The sequence below is a fragment of the Sinocyclocheilus grahami genome, unplaced genomic scaffold (genome assembly GCF_001515645.1).
Source record: "Sinocyclocheilus grahami isolate Dianchi unplaced genomic scaffold, SAMN03320097.WGS_v1.1 scaffold379.1, whole genome shotgun sequence".
Lineage (NCBI taxonomy): Eukaryota > Metazoa > Chordata > Actinopteri > Cypriniformes > Cyprinidae > Sinocyclocheilus > Sinocyclocheilus grahami.
The window spans coordinates 1,078,326-1,089,698 of record NW_015505558.1 but is presented as its reverse complement, the minus strand read 5'-3'; the positions used below and the strand labels follow the sequence as shown (position 1 = coordinate 1,089,698).

Sequence of the window (11,373 nt, the reverse complement as noted above, 5' to 3'; positions counted from 1 at the left end):
CCGCAGTCAGCCCCAAGGTTGCCCTCTAGTGGAGTCAATATGCAATTATATCATAAATGCATATAACACTACACCACATCTCCCTTTTTTCACAGAAAACAATACAAGCTATAAACAGGATCTATGAACACTGAATATAGACCTTAAAGTCCTTGTAACAGGAACATTTTCTTTCTTATTTATAGCAAACATCTAGTCCCTTAAGCAGTTTAAATCTTAAGCATGCTTAACCTTAATTACTAGGCAAATATCTAGTCAGTTCATACAGTAGTCCTGAAACCTTACAGGAACAATCACAACCCGACCACTCCTTGTGGTTGTGGTGCTGCTATTATGTACAGATTGCTGTGGCACACACTGTACAGACTGATCTGTCACTTCACGTGCCTCTGGTATGTGAGAGTATGTGTCGTCATGGGTCTCATCCGCTGGATCAAATGTTTCTGTGGGCTTGTGAATTGTTTTCCTCAGGTCATCCTGCTTCATTGATGACGTTATACAATCTTGGCTCATCTCGTTTTGAAACAATGAGACCTGGTTGCCACCCTCTGTCTGTTCCAATGTGCACGGTATTTCCTACATGTACACACACTGTACAGACTGATCTGTCACTTCACGTGCCTCTGGTATGTGAGAGTATGTGTCGTCATGGGTCTCATCCGCTGGATCAAATGTTTCTGTGGGCTTGTGAATTGTTTTCCTCAGGTCATCCTGCTTCATTGATGACGTTATACAATCTTGGCTCATCTCGTTTTGAAACAATGAGACCTGGTTGCCACCCTCTGTCTGTTTCAATGTGCACGGTATTTCCTACATGTAGTTCTGGAAGGCTTTTTGCTCCCACATTGTAGTGACACGCTTGCTTCTTTTGCAGTGTTTGGAGTGCCTGATGAACACCTTTTGGAGTAGCTGGTCGCAGGACTTCACTGGACACTGGTAAGGTGCTCCTCAGAACTCTTCCCATCAGAACCTGAGCTGGTGAGTAGGACGTACCAGTGATAGAAGTATTTCTCAGTGAGAGGAGAGCAAGGTGATGGTCCACCCCCGATTGTTCCGCTTTTTTTCAGGACTTGTTTGACAGATTTGATTGTTCTTTCCGCCAGCCCGTTTGACTGAGTGTAGGCTGGACTTGAGTGTGTCAGCTTAATGCCCCACTCCGCAGCAAACGTCTTCATTTCATAGCTAGCAAAGGGTACGTGATCGCACACTAGCTCTTTTGGAATTCCATGCCTTGCATACACTGCTTTCATCTTTCCAATTTCTGTGTGCGCTGTCTTGTCTCTGATATTCATCACCTCAGGAAATTTTCTCATCACTGATATCATCTTTACCTGTGTGTTGGCCTTCAGCGACAGCACGTGACAGTGTATCAGCAATTAACATGTCCTTACCAGGTGTGTATTGGACAATGAGGTCATATTTATGTAGCTGTAAGAGCATACGTTGGAGTCTCGCCGGTGCTTTGCTCAGTGACTTCTTGAAGATAGCCTCCAATGACTTATGGTCCGATTGAACATTCACACTGCGTCCGTACACATACTGATGGAACTTTTTGGTCGAAAAGACAATCGCCAGTAGCTCCTTTTCAATCTGGGCATAGTTCTTTTCTGTATCCGTTAAAGACCTGGACGCATATGCTATTGGTTGCCTCTCCTGCAGCAGACATGATCCTAAGCCATCTTTGGATGCATCTGTTTGTATGGTGAGTGCGGTGTTGGGGTCGTAGTACCTGAGAACTGGTGTGTTGGTCAGTGCTGTTTTGAGTGCAGACAGTGCCTTGTCTTGTTCTGGTTGCCACTGGAATGCAATGTCCTTTCTCAGTGAGTGATGCCTCACCTGGAATAAATGGTGCAAGATATCTTATCATGCCCAAAAGGCACTGCACTGCTTGTCTGTCCATGAGTGCTGGTATGCTTACTACTGCCTGTATCTTGCCATCATCTGCTTTCACTCCCTGTGGTGTTATCACATGGCCCATGAAATGTACATTGTTCACCTTGAACTGAATCTTGTCAGGGTTGAATTTCACATTGTGTTTTTTGGCTCTCTCCATAATTTTAGCAACAATGACATCATGTTCTTGTTCGTTAGTTTTTCTCCATTTGCGCTCAAGACTATTTTTTTCTCCATTTGCGCTCAAGTTTTTTTCTTGAGAGAATGGGTATTACTGTTGTACCATGGCGCAGTACGTTTTTCTCTAACCTTTTTCAATTTGATGGGGGCAACAGCTTCTAATGTATTACATTACATTACGTTTCATGTTTTTAAATGAAAAAGTACTCTTTGTGATTGGTTTTCGGTCCTTTGTATTAAACTATACATACATGCATGACGCTGTTTTGTTTCTAATTGTTTAAGCAACTTTATTAATTATATAAGGTTTATAAACATTATTAAAAAAATTATGCACTTTTTTTCAAATATAGTCCTGTTATTGTATTATGCTTTGAAGAAACGTGCATAATATTTAGCTTCCTCTTGTGGCCTCAGGAGAGAAGCTTTAAAAAGCTTTCTACAAGCTTTTTTCCCCCTAACTGAAATTATGCCTTTTAAATTCGAATATAATTCAAATATTGATAATATTGTAACAAAGTTCGTCACGCGAAGAAGGAGGCGGGAACCGGCGAACATTTAAACAAAACTTTAATAATAAAATAAACACAAAATTGCGCGACAGCCCCTCGCGGACGACTGTCACGCACAAACAGAACCAAGACACAAAATAAAATCCAGGCCTGGTCCTCTCTCGTCCAACACTGTCGTCACTCCTCCTTTTATCCTTCCGGAGCTCCTCCGTGGGACTCGAGAACGGTGAGTGGCGCAGGTTCGCGCATTAGCATTTACTCCACCGGCCTCGCTACATTCCCACGGCTCTCGGCACAAACATTTAAGTAAAAAAATTTGAATTTAATTTTTCAGCCATTTTGACAGCCCTACTAACCAGACCCTTTCCCCTAAACCAGCGGTTCTTAATCCTGGTCCTCGCGACCCCCCCTCTTCACATGTTGATGTTTCTCTTATCGCTTCAGAAGTTTGTTCCAATCGACCGTAAGTCAGTTCCCTGCGAAGTGGACATCACAGGATATTCCACCATGATTCAAGTTCGAAAGGAGACTGTATGTTCCATTCAAAGGGCATTAAAGGGTTAGTTCACCCCAAAAAATTATTCTGTCATTAATTACTCACCCTCGTGTTGTTCCAAACCTGTAAGACCTCTGTTCATCTTCAAACACAAATTAAGATATTTTTTATGAAATCCGAGAGCTTTCTGACCCTGCATAGACAGTAATGCAACTGAAACATTCCCAGGTCCAGAAAGGTAGTAAGGACATTGTTAAAATTGTCCATGTGACATCAGTGGTTCAACCGTAATACTTCACAAGAATGCTTTTTGTGCGCAAAGAAAACAAAAATAACGATTTCATTCAACAATTTCTTCTCTTCCTTGTCAGTCTTTGCTGCACATTCAGGAGAGTAGCCCGATGCATGCGTGCAGTGCCGCTGACACAGGAGCCAGCGTTCTGACGTAGAACCCAGATGTACTGCGCCTTGTTTATAAGCAGAAGAAGACACACTGTACATCAAATAATCTTCGTAAACATATCTGAAGATATCGACAGAGAGGATAAGGTCTTGCCCAGTCTTACTTATTTGGACCAGAATATACAGATGATGAACTAAGAAAGATGGATTTTCTGCATAAGAATGCCAGCTCCTGGGTCAGCAGAGAAGAAATTGTTGAATTAAGTCATTGTTTTTGTTTTCTTTGCGCACAAAAAAATATTCTTGTAGCTTCATAAAATTAAGTTTGAACCACTGATGTCACATGGACTATTTTAACGATGCCCTTACTACCTTTCTGGGCCTGGGAACGTTTCAGTTGCATTGCTGTCTATGCAGAGACAGAAAGATCTCGGATTTCATTAAAAAATATCTTAATTTGTATTCCAAAGATGAATGAAGGTCTTATGTGTTTGGAATGTCATGAGGGTTAATTAATGACAGAATTAAAATTTTTGGTGAACTATCCCTTTAGTGCACGAGACGTGACTACTATGCAAATCTTATGATTTTGGTTAAATAACCATTCACACTTCTGTAGTAAGTTTTGTCTGGGTGTGAAGACGCTGTGGGCAGTGGTGTAGCGTAAATCTGTGTTCTTGAAGTAAACTTCAGCCGATTTCCTGAGTGCAGGGAGTAGAGAGCAGTGAACACTGTGTAGGGACCATGTCAATCGAAACACAGTTCATTCATGGAGCTCTTTTATAACAAGCTGGTGATTTGAATCAGGTGTGTTAAACAAAAGAGACATGCAAAATATGCAGATTGGGGGGTTACGGGCCCATTCTTCGTACATCCCTAACTCAGTTAGCTGGATTTGATTGTTGATGTTTTCGAATGATCTTGGATTATTTGGTTCTTCGAAGCTCATCCTGGACTTGCTGTCATAGCAACAGGTCCGTAAACTTAAACCTGCTTGTGGGCAGGCTTATTTAATGTAAACAGGATTAGATTGCATCTTTTTAAGTCAAATTGATATTTAAAATCTGTCCCAGCCACTGCTACTTTATTGCAACAGTACACTACTAATCTGGGGACAATAATTAATAATAATAATAAAATTTTTAAAAATTAAATCACAAGATAACGCCGATGATGATGACGGCCTCTGTGGCGTTCTCTGCAGTTGTTTTTGTTAGTTTGTCCTGTCTTTAGTTATATCCCTGCAATCAGTTTCACCAGAGACGAATTGTTGGATTTCATTAAAAAATATCTTAATTTGTATTCCAAAGATGAATGAAGGTCTTATGTGTTTGGAATGTCATGAGGGTTAATTAATGACAGAATTAAAATTTTTGGTGAACTATCCCTTTAGTGCACGAGACGTGACTACTATGCAAATCTTATGATTTTGGTTAAATAACCATTCACACTTCTGTAGTAAGTTTTGTCTGGGTGTGAAGACGCTGTGGGCAGTGGTGTAGCGTAAATCTGTGTTCTTGAAGTAAACTTCAGCCGATTTCCTGAGTGCAGGGAGTAGAGAGCAGTGAACACTGTGTAGGGACCATGTCAATCGAAACACAGTTCATTCATGGAGCTCTTTTATAACAAGCTGGTGATTTGAATCAGGTGTGTTAAACAAAAGAGACATGCAAAATATGCAGATTGGGGGGTTACGGGCCCATTCTTCGTACATCCCTAACTCAGTTAGCTGGATTTGATTGTTGATGTTTTCGAATGATCTTGGATTATTTGGTTCTTCGAAGCTCATCCTGGACTTGCTGTCATAGCAACAGGTCCGTAAACTTAAACCTGCTTGTGGGCAGGCTTATTTCATGTAAACAGGATTAGATTGCATCTTTTTAAGTCAAATTGATATTTAAAATCTGTCCCAGCCACTGCTACTTTATTGCAACAGTACACTACTAATCTGGGGACAATAATTAATAATAATAATACAATTTTTAAAAATTAAATCACAAGATAACGCCGATGATGATGACGGCCTCTGTGGCGTTCTCTGCAGTTGTTTTTGTTAGTTTGTCCTGTCTTTAGTTATATCCCTGCAATCAGTTTCACCAGAGACGAATTGCTGGACATTCGGCACTACACATCACCCGATATATTACCGGTTTTCAACTATTCTGATGTTTTGCTGGACATAGTATTTGGCGGAGCAGCGGCGCTGATCAAGCTCTTCAGGACGCGCAGATGGGGGAAGCGAGCCGGCGCCCTCGTGAAGCTCAGGCAGCGCGGATTTCGAATGCCGTTGCCTAGCATCTATCTGGTGAACCTCCGCTCTCAACCCAACAAAACAGACAAACTCCTTCTGCTCTCCCGGACAAATAAGGATTTCTCACACTCTGCTGCTCTGTGGTTCACGGAAACCTGGCTGAATGACACCATACCGGACAGCGCGTTGAGTCTGCCGGGCTTTCAGCTGTTTAGAGCGGATTGCGAAGCAGAATCCACTGGGAAAACGCGTGGTGGCGGGACATGCTTTTACATCAACGAAAGGTGGTGTACAGATGTAACCGTGTTAAAGAAGATGTGCTGTTCAGATCTAGAAGCGCTTTTCATTAACTGTAAGCCTTTCTACTCGCCGTGGGAGTTTTGCTCATTCATTCTCGTGAGTGTTTACATTCCTCCGCAAGCGCACGTGAGCTCAGCTTTACAGAAACTCGCTGATCAGATCACAGAGACAGAACAACAACACCCAGACTCTGTTTTAATCATTCTTGAGGACTTTAATAAAGCAAATCTCTCCCATGAAAGGGCTAGCAAAATCACTCTGGACCCCTCACATCCAGCACACTCCCTCTTTGAACTGTTGCTACAGAGCTCTGAGCACCAGAACGACCAGACACAGGAACAGTTTCTTCCCTCAGGCAATTCATCTCATGAACACTTGACAATAACTGTGAAACACACAACACTATTTATACACTCATACACTTATTTATCTAACACCCACACTTAGTCTACACCTCAAATTTGCACATAATATACCTGTACATACAAAACTGTCTTATTGGAATATACCTGCACATACAATTGTCAATTTATATATTTTTATTTCTTATTTACTCGTTCTATTTTTTATTTTTTTATTCTTCTTTTATTATCTGTGTTTTTGTACTGTCACTGTCATTCTGTTGCACTGCGGAAGCTTCTGTCATGAAAACAAATGTATGTGAAAACATACCTGGCAATAAAGCTCATTCTGATTCTGATTCTGAGTGTTGTATAATCTATAATACTATAGACATAGCCAGTTTTACTTTGAAAGATATATTTTTGTGATAAAATTTACATTATAATTGTGTATTAGAGTCTTACACACGCTAAGCAGTTAATCTGAGTTCTGAATTAATTTGAGTGCTGACAGCTATTATGGGAGTTGCTTGATGGAGCGCAGGAGATGCAGATAACTTGATCTTGACCCTTAAGAAACTTTAATTAATGCTGTCACATACAGGGGCGCGGGAAGATGTTTTTGGTTGGGGATGCTGTGTGTGTCCGTGTTGGGTGAAAGGGTGGGGGGGGTCACCTCATTTGACAACTCCACAAAGCACTACAAGTGCGTTGATATGAACACTCGTTTAAGTGGCATACACACTGGGAAATTTGACTGCATTTCACATTTTTTAAATTATCGATAGTAGCTGATCAATCTCGGGGGTTGGGCTGGGTCCGCTAGGCTTACTTGTCTCCGTGTTCGTGCTGGAGCTGGTTCACTGATGTCGGTGCTCGTGCTGGGGCTGGTGTTGGATGCCGATTTTGGTGGGATGGGCATTTAAAATAATCTGAAATTCGCTTTTACACCATTATCTCCTTATATTAAAGTTAATATTATTCGCATTCTGTGTAGTTCATGTCTGATACCACGTGCCAGCGTCACGTGTTCATGAGGATTAGGCTAATCATCCCATATAGAAAACATCACAAGTAAAATTAATCATGTTTATAAAGATAAACATGGGTTTATTATAGCCCACTTACGATTTACATTTCAGAGATCATTACAAATAAACCATTAAATGCTAAAACTGAATAAATGTAAATGAACAAACTTGGCGTTGCATTTGCAACCATGTGAAAACAGGGGGTGCTGCAGCCCCCTCAGCACCCCTCCTGGTCACATAACAAATCTCCTTCAAAGATAAAATTTAATTTAGCTAATTACAACATGAACATTGATATAAAAATGTAATGCCTGTACGAATACTAGAAATTGTGAACATAAATAATTGTGAATCATGTAAAAAATAAAATAAAAACAGTGCACATTTCATTTATCTATTATAACATTTATGTAGTTTTGTTCTCTTGGCTGTTTCCTTATAAAGGAAATTTGTCAAGTTTCGTCAGGTGTCTTTTATATAAGATGATAATTATATGATGTCATTATGATTGCTGTCTTGCCGCCAGCCAATCACAGCATTGCTGATCGTGGTTTTGAGTATCGATACATCTGCCCTTTATGGGGAACACGAGAATGCGCAGTAATCTTAGACAACTAAATCCAGATATTTTAAATTTGTTTGAAGAACCAAATTAGCCAGAGATCAGTTATCACGATTAGAAAATCTCGCTTCTTTCAAATCATCTCAGATGTATTAAGCGAGGTACGAAGAACGGGCCTCAGGATTAAGAACCACTGGCCTAAACCTAACAATTTTTCAATATAAAACATGGGTTAAGATAGAAAAAAATATGTAGTCACAATTTATTAAAAAATTACAAAACAAATATGCTTTGTGTGAGGAACAGACCCAAAAGCGATCAATGTCTCTATCTGAATCCCAACAAATACACAAATTGCTGCTTGAAAAGTGCTATATATGTCAGCTTTGATTGTGAAATGCCAATGGCTCTAGTGTCTTATGACCGAGTTTGTTATGCTGTTTATCTTTTCAATGAGATTTGATTGCTTTGATGGAGCAGGATCATTTTCAGCAATTATCACCTTAGGTTTTACTCAATTACTCACACAAAGATATTAAATGTGATAAAATGTGTCCTGATCTGACACATGAGGCAAACAACTGAAAGCAATGTAGTTCCTAGTTTGTCAATAAAGCAATGCCTATAGGGGTACTTTTAGCGTTTTAATAGTAAGCTTTTCAGTTTTTGATGCTTTGAGAGTACAAGTGGGTTGGAATAAAAACAAGCCCCACTCTATATACAGTATATCTTTTTTTAATTTTGGTCACTATTTAATATAATATTATTTGGTACTGAATGCTGTAAACACACTTTAAAAAATAAATACATAAATAAAATTACCTTCAATGGGTCTTGGTACAAAGTGTGAAGAGGGCTTGGTTTTCTTTACTCGGTTGCCTTTCATGACCTGACCCTCCTTGGTGAGGCCCAGGAACCAGGCTCGACCCGACTCCTGTTGACGGTACATGGTGGATGAGTAGATCACGTAGTAGTTCTCAAACACAGACTCCTTGAATTTACATTCAGGTGTGAATATCTCCTGAGGATAAAAAAAAAAAAAAAAACACATGTTAATGAACTTATCCAGTGATGGGTGGGAAAAGGAAAAAGAGAGGTCAAACAGTCCTATTAGGGAGTCCCCAGGGAGGCTGCCATGATTTGTATATGTGGCTTGAAGGACTATGAAAAGTGTGTGACTTTATATGTCTGTGTACAAAACAGTCACCAATATGTGCGGGTTAGAGAGAGGCAGCAGGAGTTAGCATCTCTTATCTGCGTCAGGTGACATACTGTCATGTAGCAGATGTTATCTTGCTAGGGATTCTACAAAGGTAAATGTGGCGTGGAGGACTCTAGCCAAAACTGATGAACTTTAGACCTCAACTTGACCAAAATGCACAGACTTTCCCTGCATCTGGCCACAAGAGGACTGTACTTTTAAATGTAGTTTGACCTTTGAGTTCTAAAGAAAAGGTTGGCAATAGTATTTATCTCAGTGGTCTGAAATAAGAACTTGCACAAATGGTGATCTGTTGTAACTGTGTAACTGACATAAAACACATCTAGCATATATATTTTTTTAAATCTTGCTGTAGGTTTTATCAGTTTATTGATATATTCCTCATTTAAATATTTAAGATATATATATATTTTTTTTTTTACATATTCCTTATTTTAAAAGGGTGTACTCACATTAGGCAATCTGAGCCATTCCCGAGCACGTTTGACCCCCAAAGCCCGGTTCGTTTGACTAGTGTGACTGCTCTGTACTGTGCCCGGGCGCGGTTTGTTCGGCTCAAAATTCAATAATGAATTCAAAAGTAGTGTATTACACACTTTTAGTACTGTACAAAGTACTGAACAAAAGTGCAATAACATTTGGTTTGCAAACACTTTAAACAAATAAAGAGCTTTTTTACCGCAGTATTCCCTTTACATAGTAGCAGTTAAAATATTTATTGTAAATCTCAATTTAAATATTAATGTAATCAAATTAAAATCTCCTTTACACCGTGTCTACACCGGATGTGACAGTTGTCTCGTTGCGCTGCAACAGCTAAAGTCTGCCTACACTGGACGTGACAAAGCGACCGTTGCAAATCATTTGAATTTTGTGTCAGTACGTCATAGATAACGAGGCAGCAGTCGTGTCACGCTGTGCCGCATCCAGTGTAGACAGCATAACTCATTATAATGGGTTCTATATTTCTATATAGCATGATTTTTCATGGCCGATTCCGATGCCGATTTTTTACAAGCAAACTGGCAGATTCCAATACCTACTTCCCTACTTCCGTCCTTTAAGCAACAAACAAGAAAGAATTAAAGTATACATAAACAAGATGTTTATTTGGTAGTTAACAGGCCAAACTGGCTTTTGGCTATTGAAAACAATAACTGTAACCATCTGAAATTAATGGTGGTAACTGCACAGTAAGCACATTCAATAGGCTACAAACATGGTACTAATATTTAGTATCAGCATTTAGCTTTTGTTTTTAAATTGGGTTGGTTGTTGGTTAAAGTAGTGCCCAAAGTAGCGCAATGACCTTTTCCCAAATATAAAAACTCAATTTTTAAATTTGTTGGTTAAAGTAGTGCCCAAAGTAGCGCAATGACCTTTTCCCAAATATAAAAACTCAAAACATGTCATCATGTCATTTAAAATACATATTTTACAGTGACTGTTATGCATATGGATCAAAAACGCAGCTTAAAGGCTTCCTTCCAGTGGCCATCCTTCAGAAAACTTACAGCAGTTTTATCATAGATAGAATGCAAAATGTTTCAATACAAGCATTTCAGTCAAATGTAAATTATGCAACATTTCAAACCTATAACCCACAGGGGGAAATCAACCTATGGCAACAGTTTAAAAGTAGCCCAATTCCATGGAAAAATCCAACACGAGCTGCAAGAGTCAGATTTCACTGATCATGGGATGAGAGGAGAGATGGCTGACCTGAAAATATCAAACATCTGATCTTCCTTTACACAGAGTGCACGTGATCGCGAAATCGAAAGTGAAAGTGAACAGCAAGCACTCATTCAAAAGAGATTTAAATACTCTACATATCCTACACTCAAGTAGAAGTATAGATACTCATGTTTAAAAATACTCTGGTAAAAGCTGAAGTATGGACTACACTTTTTTACTCAAGTTAAAGTATATAGAAGTATGGGCTCTGACGTATAGCTACTTAAGTAAAAAGTATATTACTGTTTTAGTGTCACGCGGATATCAGGACCTCACGTCATATAAATACCTTAATACAAAGGAACTTAAATTTCAAATTTTGTTAGATAATGAATGTATCCATGCTGAACAACCGTCATGCAGAACAGGGCCGGACTGGGATAAAAATTTCACTCATCCAGTCTGTCCTCCACACCCACAACAAATTCTGAAACCATGGACAACAC

At 39.5% G+C, this 11,373-nt stretch overlaps 1 protein-coding gene across 2 annotated transcripts in view; it reads right to left on the bottom strand.

The window, feature by feature from the left end:
- LOC107549734 (fibroblast growth factor 12) overlaps positions 1-11,373 on the bottom strand; it is a 102,899-nt gene that overhangs the window by 9,413 nt on the left and 82,113 nt on the right. For both annotated transcript variants that reach the window (XM_016230912.1, XM_016230913.1), the window contains one exon: positions 8,791-8,989. In XM_016230912.1, the coding sequence (XP_016086398.1) occupies positions 8,791-8,989 (199 nt within the window). The remainder of the gene's footprint in view (positions 1-8,790; positions 8,990-11,373) is intronic.